This window comes from Betta splendens, chromosome 3 (assembly GCF_900634795.4).
Source record: "Betta splendens chromosome 3, fBetSpl5.4, whole genome shotgun sequence".
Taxonomy (NCBI): Eukaryota; Metazoa; Chordata; class Actinopteri; order Anabantiformes; family Osphronemidae; genus Betta; species Betta splendens.
In genome coordinates this window covers 12,910,364-12,932,289 of record NC_040883.2, presented here as the reverse complement: position 1 = coordinate 12,932,289, position 21,926 = coordinate 12,910,364, and the positions used below count along the sequence as shown (strand labels likewise).

General features: G+C 44.5%; 2 protein-coding genes across 9 annotated transcripts in view; one reads left to right on the top strand and one right to left on the bottom strand.

The window, feature by feature from the left end:
- elp4 (elongator acetyltransferase complex subunit 4) overlaps nt 1-21,926 on the bottom strand; it is a 78,889-nt gene that overhangs the window by 11,900 nt on the left and 45,063 nt on the right. The gene's annotated exons all lie outside the window — the stretch shown is intronic.
- On the top strand, nt 1,234-21,594 carry pax6b (paired box 6b). Of its 8 annotated transcripts, XM_029144682.3 has the most exons (15): nt 1,234-1,407; nt 6,890-7,060; nt 9,513-9,586; nt 9,843-9,896; nt 10,729-10,752; nt 13,162-13,292; nt 13,603-13,638; nt 13,724-13,939; nt 14,196-14,361; nt 17,448-17,606; nt 17,846-17,928; nt 18,016-18,166; nt 18,651-18,763; nt 19,012-19,153; nt 19,875-21,594. In XM_029144682.3, exons 4-15 carry the CDS (start codon nt 9,884-9,886, stop codon nt 19,958-19,960), a joined length of 1,320 nt encoding a protein of 439 aa, XP_029000515.1. In that variant the 5' UTR covers nt 1,234-1,407; nt 6,890-7,060; nt 9,513-9,586; nt 9,843-9,883; the 3' UTR covers nt 19,961-21,594. The 8 variants fall into 8 exon arrangements, with proteins under 8 accessions (XP_029000515.1, XP_029000511.1, XP_029000517.1 ...); XM_029144678.3 differs by lacking the exon at nt 9,513-9,586; XM_029144684.3 differs by lacking the exon at nt 10,729-10,752.

Below are 21,926 nucleotides of genomic sequence, written 5' to 3'. Positions count from 1 at the left end.
TGGTGACGGCAGAGGGAAAACCGGCTGGACAGATTTGCGTTTACGCCTGATCTGTTTCTGGAGAGCGGGGCTGTGTGGGAAGGGAACGGGAGCACCTGGCCCGACCGCTGCATCCCATCTCGTTTTATTGACAGCCTGATAAGCAGGGACCAAGCCGTGCGGTTTCCAGCGCGGATGTCGAGCACCCTGCTGCGTTGCACAGTATCAAGGCCCTCTTAATGGCTGTTCCTCCAAATAATGGCCCAAACACACCCAGTGCCGACCAACCCGTACCTGCGCTGCCCCGGTCTCTTCCTGGGAGACGTGCTGCGGCGCGGTTGCCCATTTACTCACCGTCTTGTTCAAATTGACACAAACATCAGAGGTTGTGAAACAGGGCTCGGGGCTTTTAGCCTGCCTCAGTAAAAGGGAGGCTAAAATCCCATTAGGAGTTAGAGATGACGCTTTTATATGGCTGTAGGAATATAAACGCTTTAGAGCAGCGTGACAGGGCGAACTGTCCACAAATATAATTCATCTTTATGGTAACATTTTTTTAATCCTTGACGCAGAACTGCGCTATAATGAACCATAACACCGGAGCTCTGGAGACTGGGCTGAAACTTCTGACTAAGTCACCGGGGAGCGCGCGGCAGCTCCTCCGCTGCACCTGTTCTGGATTCACCTGTTGCATTTCGAGCATGCTCAGTTTTAGAAAACGCAGCGGACCCCTTCAAGTCTCAGATTCCGTTTTTAATCATCGTTGAAAGCAACAGATCTTAAGAGAACATACATTAAGGAGACACTAAAAATGGCTGTTGTGCTTTTAAAGCATTTGCAATATATTGTACCACGTTGTAAAACCTCTCAATGAAAAGCTTGTGGACTTTAAACGAACCAGCCCATGTTGTTGTTTAATCAAATAAAAATGTCATCTACTCAATGTGTTTGTGATTTTCAACATTACCAAATACTTGCGTATAAACATGTCAAATCAAACGTGATGTGGTGCCGTAAGTCTGACTAAGACTAAAAGTTCACCTTTGGAGGTTCGAGAAAGTTTGTTAGGATGCAAAACAAATACAGCAGACCTTAGAGCGGACTCCGCACGCGGAGGCTACCTCGCGCACTTCCCCGTTCCGCGCTGCGCGTCCTGTCCAAGGTAAGCCACGAGTTGGCAGTGATTGGCTGGAGCCGTCGCTTCAGCCAATCACCGAAGGGAAAGTTGCTTGTAAGAGGCGCAGACTTTTTTTTCGCACACTCTCATTGACATTTCAACTCCAGGACGGATCCAAAGGTAGATAGATTTTAATCGGGACCTATAAGTTTCTCTCGCCGAGACGCGGAAAGAGATCCCGGTTTGGAAACGGCGATTTATTACGCACAGGATACCAACCAGACAGATCTGCTGCCTCCGGCTAACTAACGGTGAGAACACTCGCATAGACTACTTATAAATATTAAAGCTTCTGCAATCTGAACATTTGTTTTGTGAAAATATTTAAACTGCGCAAGGCGCGTGCGTCTTCACTGGTCTCGTTGCGGAGTTTGAACAGATTTGAAGACAAACTTGAGCGCGCACGGTGACTGCCTGCGAGCCAGTTGCTTTGGCAAAGTTAGGTGAAATTACTGGTTCAGCTTGCACGTTGGGTCGCGGTGAACACAACGACCTGTCTTTGTTTTGTTGTCATCTATTAAACACGCGCACGCACCGAACGTGTAATTAGCGATCTTCTCTGAGGAATTACGCGCACGTTGCTCTTTAAAACCCCTTCGTTATTGTAGCTTCGCGACAGGGAAATTAAAGGCTTCGACCTGTACAGTAAACTGAGAGTGTCTGGGATCCACTCAGCTCCACTCGATCCATCAGAACGGTGGAGATGACGCAGCTCACCTTTTATACTTTGTAACTCTTGGTCGTGTTACATTTCCAGTTTGTTTATAAACAAATGTATATTTTGGTATGAAAGTGAACTCCAATAAGTTAATACTTTTAATAACAAAAAAAGTTTTGACAACAACTTGAAAAATAAATACTGTCAAATTTAAAAAAATAAGGATGAATAGGATTTTGTTCATTTTTAGATTGATACATTTAATTATTAGTATTATTAGTTATTATTTAAGGTAGAAATTTTATGTTTTTTTAATATTTCGTGCGTGTTTGTTTCATCTATATTGAGGTGACTTTTATATATGTGCGCACGCTTTTAATTTGGGACGTTAAAGACTCAGACTCAGCCTCTGTACGTCTGGGCCCAGTGTTTCTTGACGAGCAGCGCTGTGACACCATTAGCCCCGGTGTTTATCCAGCCTTCAGCCTTTTGCCAGGAGAGGGCTTCTGTGGACTGTAAATCCCCGGTCCCATCCCTGTCACCTTACAAGCGCCAAGGATGGTGCACCAGTTAAACTGGCAAATTACAGCAGCCTTTAGATTAATGGACATCTTTCAACATACGCTGCTCAGAAGAAGGACGCTGCGCAGGCAGTTTCATTTTAAAACCTGCTTTTTAGGCATGTAGGTATTTTTTAATTATTTTATTTGATTGATTATGTCGTAAAAAGCACACATGAAGCAGATGGTACATGTTTGTTTGGCCTTTACACCAAACAGAATAAACACAATCTGCAAACACTCCCTCCTGAAGCTGCCTGAATGTATGATGGAGTTATTTATCTGTCATACGTCAAATTCTAAGAAAAAGGTAACCATGAATAAAAGCTCTGGCCGAGGTCCACGAAGCAGTCAACGTTTTTTTTACAGATTAATCAAATATCTGGTAAACAAAGTGACTGTTTTAATTGTTCTTGATTAAAAACTGAATTACGCATCGTAAAATTCCAAACAATTTATACAAATAGAACAGTGACGTGGATAAAACTCTGGTTAGAGAAGAAAACTTATTAGAGGTTGTTTGATTAAGTCACTTCATTATGGTGACGATAGTGACAAAATGACAATAGTTAATACTTTTAAATTTATATTGTGTATTGACAATAACTAGCAAATATGTATGTATTTTCACAATTTAATATTAACCGTCACACGCCATACTATCAACAATATAATAATAATAATAATAATAATAATAATAATAATAATAATAATAATAATAATAATAATAATAATAATAATTTGTCGTAAATAAAATGTACGTTTTACATATATTTAAAATTTAATTAATATATAGATAAAGCTTATATGTTATATATATATTAACAGGCACCCTTCGTAAAAAAGCTATAGATCAAAATGTAATAATCGTTTTTATTCAATAATCGTTTTTAAAAAACACTTGAAGAGGTGCGTTTTTGCGGAACCACCTCCTATTTACTACAAACAGTCTTGTAACAATATTGTAACATTTTCTGACTGACCTCTCCTCATGAATAAAATCTGAGTAAACTATGACCTCAGTGGGGGGAGAGGGGGGGGGGGGGTCGTCACCAGGACAAATACAGGCTGCATTAACATATTAAGGAAAATATAAAGAAAGCCGTAGCTTATAGTTTGTCGCGCTTCACAAACAACAAACTCATTGAAAATGTTCTGTTCTGTCATGTAAAGTGACACTGTATCTTAAATAACCATCCTCCACTACATCCAAAAACAATGCCACTGTTTTTTTTTTCAGTGCATCTGCAGCTCCTTATGTTTTTTCTTTCCTCCATTCTTTCTTTTTTGTATTTAAAAGTTTCTACGGGGTACAAATACCACGTTGCCTCAGGGGAAAATAACGACCAGATTAGGCTTTCCTTTCAAGGCCTGTGACATTAGTTGCTGCTAATCCGAATTGGGCTAATTGCTTTCCCAACATCAGCCTGTCTCGTCTTTTTTTAAACAGAGGTCCACAGAAATCCAGGGGACCTTGTAAAAGAGAAAACACATATATACTGGAAATATATTCTTATTTCAGGCGTCTTGGTCGGTAGCTGCTGAGGCAGCCACGTTCTCCGTGGTGCGCGAGCGAAGGTTGTGAAAAAAACAACAAATCTCTTGAGAGTGGAGACAACGAATTAGCTGTTGGAGCGGATTTACAGCTTAACCAAAGAAATCAATAACCTACTGGAGGTATTGTTTCCAAAGAAAACTACTTGACACACTCATCGGGGAATCTGTCTTTCACCGTAGTGGTGGGAAAGTTTGACAGCTGCAGTCTGGAGAGAAAAGCAGAAACATTTGCAACAAAATGCAGCTAGTAAATACGAGGAAGAAGCATTTTACATGAGAAATAAATATAATTTTAATATTAGAAGTAGATACGTATCTATTCTAGTACTTTTATGTTAAAGATATGACATAAAATATAAGACCTTTAGGATTAAAGCCCAGTTAAGGCGCACAGAACCATGTGCAGCTGCAGCCACATGCGCTCGCTCATTAGGAGTAAACACTGCACAAGTTCGGACTCCTCTTGGGTCCCGCAGTGACCCTGTTACAGTTTGACGAGCTGGTCTCTAACTGGAAATATCTACATTTTACAAAAATAGCAAGAATGGTCATTATTGTTAATTTGCACAATAATGGCTGGAAGTCTGGCGTCTTTCAGTTTAGTTCGGTTTATTGTTATTATAAATCATAACCACGGGAGTCGCCTCGTATCGCAAACTGCTGTCCGGTGGAGGAGGAGGAGGTGTTTGTGGTCTAATGTATGTCTAATAGGGGGGTCCTTGACGTGAAAATGTTTGGGAACCCCCCCTCACCCCCTCAGCTGATATAAGCTGCGACCATTCACCGTAGGCCTGTAAGCTAAGCCACCAGTCTAAGTGAGTAGAAACAATGCAGGAAGGAGAAACAGATGAATGTGCTCGTTTAGTTTACGGGTTGTTTGATGAAGGAGTATTGGCCAAAGTGTTGTTCCTCACCGCGGGACTCTGGGTGACAGTTTGAGTCGGTCCTCTCAGCTCATTATCTCGCCGGCCCACTGAGGGCCCCATTCAGGCTGGGCAGTCCCTCTTTCTCTCCCCCTTCCCCTTCGCTCGCTCGCTCGCTCTCTCTTCCCCCTTCCTCCCTCCCTCCCTCCCTCCCTCGCCGTCGCTGCCTCTCACCCGCTCTCTCTCTCTCTGGCAGCGTCGTTTGTCTACTCATTGAACCCATAGTCAGGAATGCGATGGTTGTTAGGGAGCCCTCTTTCACCTCCGAAGTGTTTTATTGATGAGCTCTGACTTCTCCTACTTTTTCACATGTCAAAGAAAGTCAAGTGTAGGCCTCCATGACTTCATTTCATGGCCTGCCATCCAAAAAAGCCATTTCTCTCCCCTCCCCCTGCCCATGCGCGTCCCCCGCTCTCCTCTCCTCTCTCTGCCCTTTCACGCACCCCCTTTTCTGCTTTAGTTTGGCTTCCACATACAACCCTCATTCTCTTCCCGTCGGTTCTCCTCCTTTTGGAGCAAGCGACGGGGCTCCTCATTGCTGAGACTGGTGCTGCCCAAAGCTCCGGGTGCACGCTCAAACACGGACGCAGAGGGGTTGCTTTTGGGTGCGTTGAGGTGTGCGTTAATGGCCAGTCATTCAGCCAGTGCGGTTTTGTGTGGCCATGGCTACACAGTCATTTGCTTTACTTTATTTACGCGTGCTATTTGCTGTCAGGTCGCGGGAGTGACGTCGCCGGGCCTCGCAAATGTGTCCATAAAAAGCAGCCGAGCCTGCCTGAAGGCTGCGCTCGTTGCGCACGGCGTCCTTGTTGACAGGGGGGGGGGCTGATGCTATTCAGGGGAAGGTGATACCCAAAAGAATCAACACGAGCACGTGGTGGACGCGTCTGATTGTGTGCAGCGAGCGGCTGCGGCGTCGCTTTAAAATGGAAACTTCTTTTAACGCAAACATCCATTTGGAGCTTCTATGTAATCGACCTACTTTTCCCAACTCGGCTGTATATTTTAACAGTTACTTAGAGAAGTTATAAATTCGAGTTTTTGAAAATTCATTTCGGAAAACCTAAAACTAATTTTATTGCTAGTGTATAGTAGTTTAAGTCTTTTTAGGGCATTCTGTGTGAAAGCGGCTTTCCGTCAGCGACGCACGCAAAGCCCCGAAAAATAAAAAGTACGTGGAGACGACAACACAATAGTTGGAGATGCGTCCTAAACTGCTGCATTATTGCGCGCGTCCCTATAACATTAATCGCATCTGTAGAGGCTCGCCACTTCCATAAAGGGGCACGCTGCAGCTCTTTGTAATTTTAATTTGGTGTTACGAGCTCCAACATTCATGTGCGCGCCGCTCCACGGCTAGTTTCCGCCGCCGTCCCCCCATCCCACCCCGCCCTCCCCTCCCCTCCCCTCCATCCCTCCCCCGCAGCACTAGCGGCTAGCTTCAGGTTGGCGCTGAACATGCCTCAGATTCCCTGCGCGGACCCAGTTCGGCGTGGAAGAAAGGGGCGCTCCGTCCAATGGGCATTTCCGAGGCGGTGGCGCTGCAATAGGGCGATATTCAGCAAGTGAGCGCAGGGTATTTGCATGCGTGGGCTGATTAGTCGGTTGGGAAGACGAGTCTCTCTCTCTCTCTCTCTCGCTCGCTCGCTCTCTCTCTCACTGTGGCTCGGCCCCGTTTCCCGCTTTGGCTGCGGTGTAGGGGGAAGTGTTTATGGGGGATGATGACAGAGGTCGGGTCGCGCTAATGGGCCAGTGAAGAGCGGCGGAGGGAGGCGAGGCGCACACAGCAGACCAGGAACACATACATTAATACACTTGTCCCATCACCAGTCGGCATAGGTGTGCTCACTCTCTTACCCCCACCTCCTTCTACCGCCACCGCTCTCCCTCCCTGCCCTCTCTCGCTCTCTCTCTCTTCCACACTATCTCTCTTCCCGACTCTCTCATTCGCTCTCTCACACGCCAGCGCACATCCTCGCCAAACTCCGTGCGTCCTGACATCTGAGTTCACTGTCAATCTCTGTCTCTTTCGCAGGGATATCCCCTCCGTCTCCGACGAAGACCACTGGAAACTAATTTTTCCCCTTCTAAACTCGCTGAGAGAGACGCGCCCTGGTCGTTTCTTTTCTTTTTCTGTGGTGTGGAGAAAGGCTGTAGCTTATAGTTTGGCAAGGACTTTAACAACGACGCAGGATGCCCCAAAAAGGTGAGATCCTATCTCAAAGTTTGCCTACGTGTTTTTAGGACATTTCTCACATTATTATTATTATTACTATTATTATTAATAATATTATTACTACTATAGGTTATCTCGGATGTAGGTTGAGGTTGAGTTGTGAGGTTGTGGTTTGTTTCCACTGAACAGCCTGTCTTCTGACTCGACTCTCTCAGGAAGTGCGAGCAGCCTTCAGCGCCTCTGTCTGTTTTATCTGCTAGATTTTTTTTTTGTTGCCGTGTTTAGGCCCACGGATAGCTTACCGCTTATTTATGACAGCAAAGAGTAAAAAGTCACGTTGGGCCAGGACAGTGATCATCGTGGAGAATGGGGCGCAATGACCCGTTGAGGAAAGGTGTCAGATTGATTCATGCAGGCGAGTCACCCAAGCGCCTTCTTAGAAAAAAAACTTCATGGAGCACTTGGGAAGGAGGCCCGTTTTAGCCTGTTTGTTTGTTTGTTTGTCCGAGAAAATACAACGTCTCCCTTTTTAAAAGGGTTGGTTTCAATCTGCCTGTTTTGACAGCGACTTAAACTACTTTTAAATTTGACTTATATGTTACAGAAATTCAACATGCTCACGTATAGTGTCCGAACATCCCTGTTGGATCATAGCAGCAGTAAAATACATTTTAAAACAATTTGAATGTTTTAGCCAAATATACGAGTTTAAAACGGTTTAATAATAATTGCAATAATTAGCATTAGTCATTGTGTATTTAATTTTGTAACAGTAAAGATTAATTCAACATTTAAAGATAAAATAAAAAGCAGGCCTGTAGCTCACTGTTGTATGTATGAAGAGGATTTATTGAGTTCCGGCTGGACCTGTTGGCTACATTCATGCGTGGAAATAATTAGTGCAACACATGTAATCTGTAATACGTGTCATTTCTTTAAAGTCACCTCCATGGATGCACTTTCTCAGTTAAGCCAACTTGCACCGGGGCCATTGTAGCCAAGGCCTGACATGAACTATTTCTGCATATGAATGTTGTGAGCGCAGGATCCAGCCGCCAGGAAAAAAGGCATGTTGAATTAAGACATTGTTGTTCCGGATTACCAAAGGAAAAGAAATGCAGATTAAATTGTAGTTAACCTCGGGAACAACAACGTTTGAGCTTTCGACCTTAAATAAATGATTAACTACTTGGACTTTACGGAGCTGCTACTGACCGCGAAGCATTTAAGGCTGGTTTGGCTTAGTGGGTTTAATAGTTTTTATATTAACGTCACGTCACGTCATGTAATAATAATAATAATAATAATAATAATAATAATAATAATAATAATAATAATAATAATAATAATAATAATAATAATAATCTGTTTCTTTGGCCATTTCGTGCTAAACAGGCGAACTCTGGGGCCAGTGTGATGGAATCTGAATTTGATTAATGGCCGAGCAGCCTATTTGTTAAAACCTGAAAACGGCTACAAACTGAAGGCGATGGCGGCCTGTGCGCATCTCACAAACTAGACTTGGACTAAACACAGCCTGTTACACGTCGGTATTTGGCCATTTTGCTCTGCACACAACACAACTTTGCATAGAAGGAGAAAATGAAAACTTCAGACTTCTCCCTCCCTGGCCCCCTTTTTATCTGTTCCCCATTCAAAAGCGTCTTTAATGCATTTGTCTTTTCCAATTGAGCGCCCCGCTGCGCTGTTGTGTCTTCAAAACCCGCTTTACAACCCGCACCAGTAGCACGAAATAACCACCAAATATTTATAACAAGAAATTAGTTTTTTTTAAAAATTCCCCCCCAAAAAAAAAAACAGGGCAAACAAAACCCACATTCACGCACTGGCGGCACTGGGGTCACGGTCATCTGTGTGTGAGTGTGTGTGTGTGTGTGTGTGTGTGTGAATGGTCCCGGAGGGGGTGGATGCATGCCTCCGGCTCTTTGTATTAATCTGAACTTGTTGGTGTGTTTAGTGGGGAAGCTGTGTGTTTCTAGTCGCGGAGGCCGAGTTTTCGCCCCGGGTTTGAGGTATATGGAGGCAGAGAAGGGGGCGCATTGTTGTCCAGCAGGCTTTGTGCACCAGCTTTGTACCCCCTCCTGGTCTGGACTTTTGCAGAGCAGTGAGGCGAGGTAGACAACGTGTGTCACTGTACAGTTTCCACGATAAACTCCACAAGAGCGGGGATTTCGGGTTTTAGGGAAACCACGGGAGGCTGTTGCGGAGACGATGAGGGCTGATTTCTTTATGTGAATAAAAGGAAAACAGCAGCGCTGTACGATGATTACAGGCGCAATCTCACTGAATGTGCGTTGGGCCTCACGGAGACGCTTGAAAACGCCCCGCGTCAATTTTAATTTATCTGCTTGGCAGCAACACGGAGGTTAATTGTAAAATGTAGGGCACAAGTGAAGCTGTAGTTGAAGTGCATCAGTATAGCTGTGGCTGTGCTAATGTGTTGTTTTGCTCTGTCCTATAGGGAGACATTAAGTAGTGAAAACGGCAGATGATTGACTAAATTGTTATAGAGTGGACAGTCAACTCTGTTTCCAGGCAAGTTTAATTAAAATCCATACATACACTGAGGATGTGAAAATTTATGATGCATCTATAATGTTTAAGCAACAGACCCGCAAAAATATCTTATCTTCAATTCAATTCAATTTAAATCACGAAAACGAGTCAAAGAAACTTTTAAAAAAATAGACAAATGTTGCAAAACAAATTACAGTGAGAGACCATGAAAGATGTGTACACCAGGTTTGTGTTTTGATGCTAACCAGCTTTGTTATTTCCTTGTGACGCTTAGAATACCACAACCAAGCCACGTGGGAGTCTGGCGTAGCCTCAATGATGCAGAACAGTAAGTTGTCTTTAATATACTTCTTATTTTTGACCTTTTAATTCCAGCCGCAGCTTTGACTGTGGCTGCATGACAGCAGCACCCACTGACATGCTCGGGTTGTTATAAGTTTAAGATCGCTTTAAAGCGAGTTTAGGGAAAGGAAAAACCGTATATGCAGCCATAAATTTGCATGACTCTGAGAGGCGGGGGCGAAATATTCGCAGTTATTTGCTGGTCGTCTCATTGCCGCTAATTTATTTATTTTATTTATTTATTTTTTGCAATGATAGGTGGGCAAGTTATTATTGAACAAGTTAATCACACGTCGCCCCGCTCCGCAGAGAGAGAGAGAGAGAGGGAGAATGGAGGGGGTTGGGTTGAGAGGGAGATTTTTGTTTCTGCTTGAGTTGGTATTAAATAATTGCACAGCCGTCTGCATTAGCGTTAGAGCTGGCTCCCAGGCTGCATACGAGATTAGCTGCGTAGAGAGGAGCCCTGCATGAAACATGAGGAATAGCAATAATGCCTTATGTAGATGAGTTCATATTCTTCACGAGCAGACAGCATGAACTAGAAAGAAAATGTTCGTATTATAACCGCAGGCCTCGCAGTTAGGTGCGGGCTGAACTCAGCGGAAGGCAAATATTAACAACCATATTGTCGTGGGTGCCAATCAAAAAGATGGTAGATGAAGTTTCTTATAGGTCTGTGCGTGTCTGTGTGTGTGTGTCTATGTGTGTGTGTATGTGTATGTGTGTGAAGTGGCCCATGAGTGGAATATTTGTGTTAAAACAAAACAGAAAAGACAAGGTATAAACATGAAACATTTTCTCTCTTGCTGCTGGACAAGAGGTGTATGACATCTGTGATGAAGGTGTGTGGAATAATTTTACTATATTATTCTCCATATACCTTGATGACGTGTCTGTGCTGTAATCTGTGCGCATTACTCCAAAAAAAAAATGTTTTGAATTCAATGTCGGACCACATGACAGCTGGACCGTTTGCTGCGCAGAGGTGTGATTCATATAAACGCGCAGCGCAGAGTGGTCTGCGATGACAATGTCTCTACAAGCTGCTGGTATTGGAGTCGTCGCTCACAGGCCACAGTGCTGCTTTTTTTTGCCTGCCAAGTGTCCATTATAAAGATGATGGGGGCTTTATCAAAGCTGTGTACAATACCCAGTGATCCTGCTTTGCTGCCGATTGATGTTAATGGGATGCTCCCCTGGCTTGGCGTGTGATGTCTGGTGCGAATTGCCGAGGAGATATCATTGGGCCCGGCCCTTTGGGTTGTCTAAAGGTCGAGACGGCCTCGGTGGCTTTTGTGCTAATAACTCCTGGGTGTATATGGTGGGGAGCGTCCAAATTGACACCATATGTTTTCCTATTAGTCGACTTGCAATAGAATACAAGGCGCATAATCAGCGCCAGCGGGCGAGATCCACTCTGGGCACTTGAGGGAATTGTGTCATGATTAAGACTTAACCTTAGGAGGGTTTGATTTTTATGTGATGTCCTTATCTGACGGTTTTATCGATCAGCGGGATTTATAGGATAGTTGTAAATCAGAGGTGATGGAGCAGCCCCGGAGACGCCGCCGAGCAGGGGCTGCTTAAAGCGGGCAGGCCAATTTCAGCGTAAGAACTCTATTAATTCCACGTAATCCTGGAATTAGCAAAGAGCAGGAGGGATGATAATGGATTTACTATCAGTCAGATCCACGCTGGAAGATTATTACACGTAGCGGCCAAAGGGGCTGTGCTGCCCAGTTAAACAGGTTTATTTCACTCAGGTATAAACAGGCTGCTGCGATCATTTATATAAAACAAAAACCCGCGCTTTAAAGCCGAGTCCTGTGACATGTTTCCGCGTAAAGACGCCCACCGATTGCACACAACGGGACTGCGGTGGCTGTGAGCGTTTGTTGTCAAATACAAACAAGGGGGGTGAAAAAACTGCATGTCACTTTTAATATGTTAAGAATCCAGGCGCGCCCTCGTTTCTGTGACCGCGCGTAGCCCCTGGCCACCTTAAAACGAAGTCTCCCTCGGAGGGTAAACGAGTAGCGTCCAATTTTGTCTGAGTGATATCCAAATGCAGACAGAAAGGGTCGTTTTATCATGCTACTATTTGTCGTGACGATGCGATTTTCAAAAGCAGAGCGGTGTCATAAAGTGACATGCCTGCCACAAGTGCTCCAACTGATCTTTTCAATTAGCCTCCCATGCATGATCCGAGGCGACTTCCGCCTATTTCCAGAAATTAAGCTCAAACTTGACGTGCAGCTAGCTTTATTTTAAAGACAAATGTCAGGCAGGCTCATCATATTTTCCCCCTCTTCTATATTTGGAGCTTATTTATTGGTAAGGAGCCTCTGCTCCCGGAGTCAATGTACCGGGCGGCAGCGCAGGGGAAGGGAGCGGAGGAACAGAGCGCAGCTCAGGCACTCCGGGGAGTCAGCTCTCCCTTTTGGCTTCAGGTTTGCGGGCTTATTCTATGCTTTAGACACATTCTATACAACAATTTAAGGATAATTTGCAAAAATCAATCTTTTTTAAGACAACGACCGATCATATAAACCTATTTCAGCGCTAGTGTTCTGAGTGTTTTACTGCGTTCTCCGTGCGTAATTATTGCATGTTTTGGATGATTATCATGGAAGGAATTCGTCGATTTAACGCCGGTTTCCGAAAAGCGCTGTTTTGGAACGAGAGCTAATTTAACGCATTATTTGAGCTGTGGCATTTTATGCGGTTGTCGGCGTCGCTGGTTATTATTTTGAGGGCGTTTTCTAAGGGGAGTGCTGGATGTCGGTGCCGCGCAGCTGTGCGTTAGGGGACGGATAGCGGCGAGGATGTTTTAACGCCAAACTTTTCCGGTTTAGTAATACTTTGATTGCGTTTCCTCGGGACTGACGAACGACTCAGTTCCTCATTTATTAGGGGAAAATCACAAAGCGGCGTGTTTAGGTTCAGTTAACGCGATGCTGTTTCGGTTTAAGCGGCTGTGTTGACAACAACTGCGCAATGACTGGGTTTCTTTAAAAACACCGTTATATCCGTTGAGTTTGAGACGCGTCTGCCAATTATATTGGTGTTGTTGTTTCAAGTCAGCTGCTAAAAACCTTCTGTCTTCATGTTCCTCATCATTATCTCGGTTTTCCTGAAAACTCAAACCATTCTCCTCATCACCAATTTTAAATCATTTGCTTTATCACATGTGTGTTTTTCTGGCTCTTGCTACGTGATGTGGTGACTACGACGCTTTTGTCTCCATGTAGGTCACAGTGGCGTAAACCAGCTTGGTGGTGTGTTTGTTAACGGTAGACCGCTGCCGGATTCCACCAGGCAGAAAATAGTTGAACTTGCTCACAGTGGCGCTCGACCCTGCGACATCTCCAGGATACTGCAGGTGACAATCATGCTCCCTTTTCTGTGCAGAAAAATGATTTGTACACACAAATTTCTATGCAAACTAACTACCTTTCAAAAAAATCCCTAAGCAAAATGTGGAATACATAACGGTAGGATTTACACAATGACTCTATGTTTCCTGTCGTATAGATGCCGCGTAAGTCAGTAAATGATCGTATCAGTTACGTCATTCCGATCACTGGAAACGTAAAAGGGCCGTTAAAAAGTAAAGATAGCTGCCTGCTATTACAGAGAATTAAAAAAAAATGCCTAATATACCATTCAAGGCATATTTTCTGTGTTTGTAGACTCATGATGAAGTTCAAGTTCTGGACAGTGAAAAGGTGATAATTATTTGACGCCATCTTAGAAATTCAGTAAATAGTCGTAAATAATGTATGTGAATTGTGTCTTTTGTTTTCCATCCAGGTATCCAACGGCTGCGTGAGCAAGATCCTGGGCAGATATTATGAAACTGGCTCCATACGACCGAGAGCAATAGGCGGCAGTAAGCCCAGGGTCGCCACTCCAGAGGTGGTCGCGAAAATCGCGCAGTACAAGAGGGAGTGTCCGTCTATCTTCGCCTGGGAGATCCGTGACAGACTTCTGTCGGAGGGGATCTGCACCAACGACAACATACCCAGTGTAAGTGTATTGACTGGAAGTTATGTGCATGATTTAATTTGCCACACGAAATGACTTTTTTCTCATGCAGTGGAGGAAAAGCAGATGGGCATTCAACCGTTCACTCTTAATAAACACACCGCGCTTCATGTGCGGTCGCCCGAGCGCGCGGAGACGCGCTTGTTTTTGTCTCCGGTTAGCGTCGCGTGCGCGCGCCGCGCGTCCCGCGTTCTCTCATCCCGATGCTCACTTTTATCATATGTAATTTGTCATTCAGGTGTCATCGATAAACAGAGTCCTCCGCAACCTGGCGAGTGAAAAGCAACAGATGGGCGCAGATGGCATGTATGACAAGCTGAGAATGCTCAACGGTCAGACAGGAACTTGGGGGACCCGGCCCGGCTGGTACCCCGGAACATCGGTGCCAGGGCAGCCCAACCAAGGTGAGCCTCATTATCACACGGCGGCAAGAAAAATACCTTGAAGCGCGCAAGGTTGTGGAAGGATCAAAGCAGGAAGTAGCCAGGCCGGTCCCAACTGGGCTCTCACGCGCAGCCAAGTTACTAGTCACACAAAGTATTTGATTTGCAAATGCTGCGTGAAGGCGGATGCGCCAGAAGTAACGCGAAGTTGTCGTGTGTAAATAAGGACAGCTTCACAGCCTACTACTCCAGTGGTTCCGGTCCAGGCTCTGCTTGCAGGACGGTTTTGTACTGGCATGCTTTGATGCCCTGAGCAAGACCCCCAATTAAGACTAGTCGATTAGAGAAAGCCACAGGCCATGCATGCGGTCTGAATGCCTCCACTGTCCCAGACATGGATGTGCGTGACAGCGGCTTGTCCTTTCAGCAGAGGTGTCCATCCAACAGCCTGCATTTTCCTCCTCTCCTGATGGGGAGGCAGGGCCAGGGAGCGGTGTGCGGGGATATTAGTACAAAGGAATGTTTTCCTTCACACGCAATGATTGGTTATGGGAACGCTCCGCATTACGTGTAATTGCTCATTAGAGAGGGCTTTGTCTCTCATTATGGCAACATGCAGGAGTGTGGAGATGGTAAGACTGCTGTGGAAATGTTCCACTCCAGAGGGTGTCCTGTCATCTGCTCAGGCCAAACACTGAGCAGACCCAGCACCACTTTTTACATTTCCTCTTGCTCTTTAAACAGGTATAAAGTGGATCAAATCAGAATGGTGCAACAAAGTAGCAAAAATAATAATTTGCATAATGCAAATAGCCAAACTATATTATTATTATGCATTATTATTAGGTATTATTTACATTTTTATCATTATTTAAATATAATTTTAATCAATAAATATAACAAGAAATAGGCTGTTATTATAAATAATACACTTTAACATAATTATTATATATAACATTATATTAAAATAATATAATTGATTTTTATTTTAAAACGTGCAACAACAACAATAATAATAATAACAATAATAATAATAACAATAATAATAATAATAATAATAATAATAATAATAATAATAATAATAATAATAATAATAATAATAATAGACATTTGTTTTCATTTAAAATGGCTACTTGGATTAGACTAAACAGTTGGATTAAACAGTTCTCTCGGGGGAACGAAAATATGTTTTCCATCCGACAGCCACACAGGCCGATATAATGGCAACATGGAGAGTGACAGGGCCACAAAAGAAGACAACTCTATCCAAAAAAAAAAAAGAAAAAAACGAACGAATAAACCTTCTTACCGATTTTGTCTTTTATCTCTTTCTCATTCTCATTCGCTGGCTATATGGCTCTAAATCCCGTCTATAGGATTTAGTCTCTCACTTTCTCTTTCAGTTCTAAGCGGTTTCTCAAGAGTGTTTTGATCCGGTCTCAGCAGTTGAAAGGTGCCGCAATTGGTTCGGTATCTCTTTTTTTGCTGCTTTTCCGCCTCACTGGCTGAGACATCGTGATACTAAAGAATGAGTTTATTTCCCAGCGCTTTTATAAAGAAAACAAATCCCATCCCAGCGTCAGTGGGTCTGGCAGACGGATAATAGCTGCACATTCACTCCTTTTTATGGATTATCCGGAGTGAAGAAACAAATAGCGTGGATACAAACTATTGGCCTATAGAAGAACACTTTTGTCTATTTTGCAGCAAGGGAAATTGTCAAGAAACATATCGCATCAAGTTTCTCCAGTGAACCAAGAACATCACCAATAGACGCCCTGAACGCGTCTCCGGGCCCAGAGCAGCCGGGGCGAAACTCCCTGAGCAGAATCACGAGAAAAACTTGCGCTTTGCTCGAATTCACGTGGTGGATTTTTTTTTACTCAACTATCAATTCTCGCACACGTGACTACTTTAGCTGGGCAAATAAAGTTAGCTGGCCCGGCCCGGCCCGGCCCGGCCCGGCTGATGCGTCCGTGCACCTTACATCAAGCACGGTCCGGTTAAAGTCTCCCATCAACACAATCTGCATACAAACCATTCAACATGGCGCCGGACGCACAGGAGTAAGATATTACATAAACCACCCTCCTATCAACGCACCCCCTGCTTAATTTCGCATTAACTTCTCGGTGTGATAATGATGTCCAACAACAAGACAGACATTAGTCGATAAGCCTCGCCCTGCAAGTGAAGGGGCCTTTAGGCCCACCGCGGACAAGCAGGACCAGTGAATAGATTGGCCTTATTTTGGTTGTTCAGGGGGTTGCATGCTCTCTCCTCACTCATTTGTTTCCAATTGAAGACAGAAATCCTGACTGGCGTGTAGCTGGCCGGGGGACGTGATTAATGATGGTAGTGGATAAGGGTTAACACACTGGACTCAAAGCTCTGTTGACTGGGATCCTCGTGCGCACAATGCCAAAGTACTATAGCCTGTGCGCCTCCAGAGAGAGAGGATCCTTTTGTCATCTCCTCCAATGGCCCCCCTCCCATATATTACACCCACCGAGGGCTCGCTGCTCGTCCCTGGCTGTGTCCATAGTTTAATGGTTTCCCTTACTCCTGAAGGCATTGTATCATCCTGAAAAGCGTCTTCTTCTATTCAAAAGTTGGTGGTCACCTCAATGGCTATACCAGCGCCCATATGGGAACGACCATTGAGGCATTGCTCTGCCCTAAAAAGGGGGCTAGAGGGTTTGGGGTTTTAATACATTTCATAGGCTCTGAAAAGAGGCTCGCCACATCTTGTCACATTTCTCTTAACCTTTTGAGAACACACGGCATTGTGATAAGTACGCGGAGCCGTTCCCTCGCCAGCCTGTTTTTCCCACAATATTTTATAAACACTTTAACTGCGAAGCCTTCTCGATATTGTTCCCTTTCAGTCGGGCGCTCGCCTGTAATCGGGCAACATTAGGAAGAAATTGCAATAATTCCTCTGATTTTCAATGAGCCCAACCATGATAGCTGCTTTAATTAATGATGTCGCACGACGGCCTGTACAATTAGCTGCGGGCTGATACAACCAAAGACCCGAGAATTAATTATTCAATTAGCTTAATTGAATGTATATTTTCATTATGTGGCCCTTTTTCCTTCTCCAGATGGCTGCCAACAACAAGACGGTGCCGGCGAAAACACAAATTCCATCAGCTCGAACGGCGAGGATTCAGAGGAGACGCAGATGCGACTGCAGCTGAAGAGAAAGCTGCAGAGAAACCGCACGTCCTTCACACAGGAGCAAATCGAAGCGCTGGAAAAAGGTCAGTTGGCGAACGAATGTCTCATTTCTGTCCACGTGTTTAATTAAAAATAAAGCTATTTTATCCATATGTCCCTGAGAAAGTTCACAGACCGAACGAATGATGTGCTGAATTATTTAGTTGTTATTAAATAAATGCGTTTTTATTCTGGCTCTCAGACACAGGCATACAATTTAATTCAACCGATAACCCTGCAAAAATGACCCCGGGTCTCATTTTGTGCTTTTCGTGCATTACAGAATTCGAGCGAACTCATTATCCAGATGTTTTTGCACGAGAGAGACTAGCGGCGAAAATCGACCTGCCCGAAGCAAGAATACAAGTGAGAATCTCCCTCTTTTTACGCCACACATTACCGACGACCAAAGCGTTGGCCTGAAAGCTCACGCGCAGTTATCCGCCGTCGCAGGTATGGTTCTCGAACAGAAGAGCAAAGTGGAGGCGAGAGGAGAAGCTCCGGAACCAGCGTCGGCAGGCCAACAACTCCTCCAGTCACATTCCCATCAGCAGCAGCTTCAGCACCAGCGTCTACCAGGCCATCCCACAGCCCACCACACCGGGTAGGTCCGGTCCAGTCCAATGAAAACAGAACCTCTACACGTGGAGCTTTTCAGCGGCGTTGAGAGCGTTTAACCAAAGCAGAATTCAAGAGAAACGTTACTAATTATTATTATGCTGCAGCCTGTCGGTTAATATCAAAGCAGAAAATAGGCCCCGGTGCTCGCGCGCTCCAGTTTCACACGACGACGCGCCGGTGGTTTTTCTCCTTTTGACGGATGATTGAACAAAACTTCTCAGCTGACTATCCGCGTAATTACCGAGTCAGACGCGAGGGCGCAGCGGCGGCGCTGGAGCTCGCGCTCACAAGTCAATCACCTGAGACGCACGCTGCACAGTATTTGTCCGGGCCCGTCAGCCTGTCACCGCGCGCGCGCGCGCACGCACGCACGCACCGCTTAACGCTAACGAGACGCTCTCTCGCGCGGGAGGAGCGGCGTGCGGTTCTTAACCAGCGTCTCTTCTCTTTTCCCTTCCCCTCCGCAGTGTCTTTCACCTCGGGGTCAATGCTGGGCAGGCCCGACTCTGCGCTCACAAACACCTACAGCGCGCTGCCCCCCATGCCCAGCTTCACCATGGCAAACAATCTACCTATGCAAGTAAGTGGGCCGCCACCATCGTCCACAGGCAAGATGATTAAACATACACGTGTAACGCAGTAATGTGATGACTGTAAGAGTGGAACCAAAGACACCACGAGTGATTTTAAACGGTGTTTCCTCGCCAGACAAACACCTTCCGACTTATATTTAATAAAATATAACACTTTTCTGACGGAACTAAAATTATTAATAAGTAAAAATCTACGGTTGGCTAAGCTAATGTAACATTCTCTCCCCATCTATAGCCCAGCCAGACCTCCTCTTATTCCTGCATGCTGCCTACCAGTCCGCCTGTGAACGGGCGGAGCTACGAAACATACACGCCCCCTCATATGCAGGCACATATGAACAGCCAATCAATGACCACTTCTGGTACCACCTCAACAGGTAGGCAGAAAGTTTGCTGTTTACAAACATGCTTGGGAAGTAATCCAGTCAAACAGTGCCCCCTCGGAAACATCTGCCACCTTTCCTGTAATTAGGCGGTACTACATAGCCACTCTTGATTCACGCTCTGTCACAGTAATGCTCCTCTCCCTGTCTGTCCATTTGAGAAACCTCTGGCTTTGCACATCTGCAAGTCAATACCGCTACATTTCATATCATTTTCATTCTGTAAGTGCATGAATGAAGCTCATTTCACTGCCTCCCCGCGCCGTCGTGTCAGTCCCTCTAATCCAGTCCATAGTTTAGTTCCACCCCATTAGGATGCTGTTACTGACAGCCATATATACTGGTTATAGTCATGAAGAGTTAATCATGCATAGCCACATTTCCTCTGTGCTAAATTGCTAATTAATTTGATTCATTTGCTGTTGTAGTCTCTGTTTAAATGCCATTGCCAAAGCCTCAATTTATCGAGCTTGCAAGCGTTTTACTGAACAACCGCGTGCAGAGCTTTGTGACTCACTGCAGCCCCACTGCTCATCCACCTTTTTGCAAGCATTTAACGCACAGTGCCCTGTGCTACAATGCTAACTAATGTTAGCCGCCGCGCTGGCTGTGCATGGTGCATCCACCTGTCGTCGCACTTAGCATGTTGGATTCTGGACCTTTACTCGTTTCTGTCTTTGCTTTTGGTAACAGGAGTCTCTTTTTGTCTATGCAGGACTCATCTCTCCTGGAGTGTCTGTCCCTGTCCAAGTCCCAGGGAGCGAGCCTGACATGTCTCAGTACTGGTCAAGACTACAGTAGAGAGAAGAGCTACTTCACCCTGTAACCACCCACTCCACCATCGCCCTCCGGCACATACACGGCACAGGAGAGTAGAGAAGTCAAGAGAGGGTTGAGAAGAAGCAAAGGACAAGAGATGATGGGAGAAAAGAAAGAAAGAGAGAGAGAGAGAGACTCTGGGACCTCTGGGCTTTGTTTCCCCAGTGGGACTGCGTGCTGTTCTGTAGCTCTAGGCACATTCAAACGAGGACTTGGAAGCGAGAACAATGATGGAAAGACATGAAAAGATGGACCTCTGTAAAGTGCCCGGTGTTAAATTTTTATGGAACAAAAACTTATCTGTTTTTTTTTCTATTTCCAACTTCAGTCATTGTTTCCCCTTTCTCTGGTGTGTTAGTAAATGGCCATTTGTATGTTAATATGAAAAACCAAGATCAAGTACTGATAGATGGACTGCTAGAAAACCATGTTGGTTGTTTGTTTGAAAGAGGAGAACCTGAGAGATTCTGCCATGACTATCTTTTAATCTGCTTATATCGAGACTTTCTACCAGCCTTTGCATGGTCTCTGGACGCTGTTACATATCATTAAAGACAAAAAGCTGGAGGGAAGACTCTTACTATGTCAAGAAAATATATATATTTATTGGTCTTACTGCTTACGAATGGGAGCTCAAACTCGATCCATCCACTGAGGCTGCGGTCCCGACTCATCCAAGACGGGCCTGCCTTTGCCGGCCCATTAATCACGGATCACTATCGACAGCTCAAAGCGCGCAGAGACGGCGTGGCACGTGACCCGACTCGGACCTCCCGCTTCCGTGGTTGGATTGACTCTAGGTTACCACGAAGAACATTAAATATGGAGAACAGGTGTAAAAGAAAACCTGTAGTCTGTAAATGGTAGACTGCGTCTTCGATATAATCCAGTTTGTTTATGTCAAAATGTAAAATACTTGTCTTCCCTAGAAATCTTCCAAAAAAAGATTTCTCCAATAAAAGTTGATTTCATTTATATCCCCGAGAATATTCTATAAATGTTCCATGCATCATAAAATACATTTCTTTAGGGTCAGGTACAAATTGTCTCTTAGGTATAGTTGTATTATAGTGTCCTATGGTCAAAAAAATTTTTGTGCGACTAGAAATATTTAATTCCTATAATTATGATTAAACATTGCTTGACAGAGTTTTAAACTTCAGTGTTTGGCAGTTGTTTACAAGTACATATCAGATTTAATCATTGTTGATTGTAAAACAGACCAAAGCCTTTGTATTTCATCTAGTACACAATGTTTTTTTAAAGATATTAGTCTTGTGTTGAAAAATTTTGTAAACACGTTCTGTTCAATTACATTGGCTTCGAGTTTGTAAGACTGCAGCCAAACCCTGCAGTCCTTATTTATAATTGAAGACCATGGGAGGGTTTTTCTAGCATCATCTGTCATGCTCTTTTGAGTTTTGCATTTTTATTTCAGTGTGTACGTAGAACATGGACACATACTGGGTTTACGTCTAAGCAATGCTTCTGAGATAAAACGCCTACACGCTGTCTCTTAAATATTTCAATTTAATTTTATTTAAAATGGAGCTTTCTAAATGTATTTTGTGAAAACTATAAAACATTTTGTACAGTAAAATTGTGTCTTAAAGAAAGCCTTCTTGCCTGGTCAATGCGAGACATCTTACGTTTCAGTGCTGCAAATTTGAACTTGCTTCTGTAAATCTAACGCTGACAAATGCCAGTAGAAAGGAGCTGTAATCCACGTACAGCCGTTCCAGTTCCCACCAAAGAAAGGTGTCCAAAATAACAAACCACTCCTGATGTATGGGCTTGAACCAAGTTGACACAGACCACACAGCACAACACCACCACACAATGAGGAAGGTCAAGCAATTCACCATCACTGGCTCTTGTTTTAGCAGAGTTACGATGGTATGAAAAAAACATACAGAACCGAGGAGGAGGCAGCGCAGAGGAGGGAAAA

What these genes read in the sequence shown, in the direction of transcription:
- pax6b (XM_029144678.3), top strand. An exon ending in CCCACAGCCCACCACACCGG is followed by an intron (nt 18,167 to 18,650) that starts GTAGGTCCGGTC and finishes TCCCCTCCGCAG; the next exon opens with TGTCTTTCACCTCGGGGTCA. An exon ending in TTCTGGTACCACCTCAACAG is followed by an intron (nt 19,154 to 19,874) that starts GTAGGCAGAAAG and finishes TTGTCTATGCAG; the next exon opens with GACTCATCTCTCCTGGAGTG.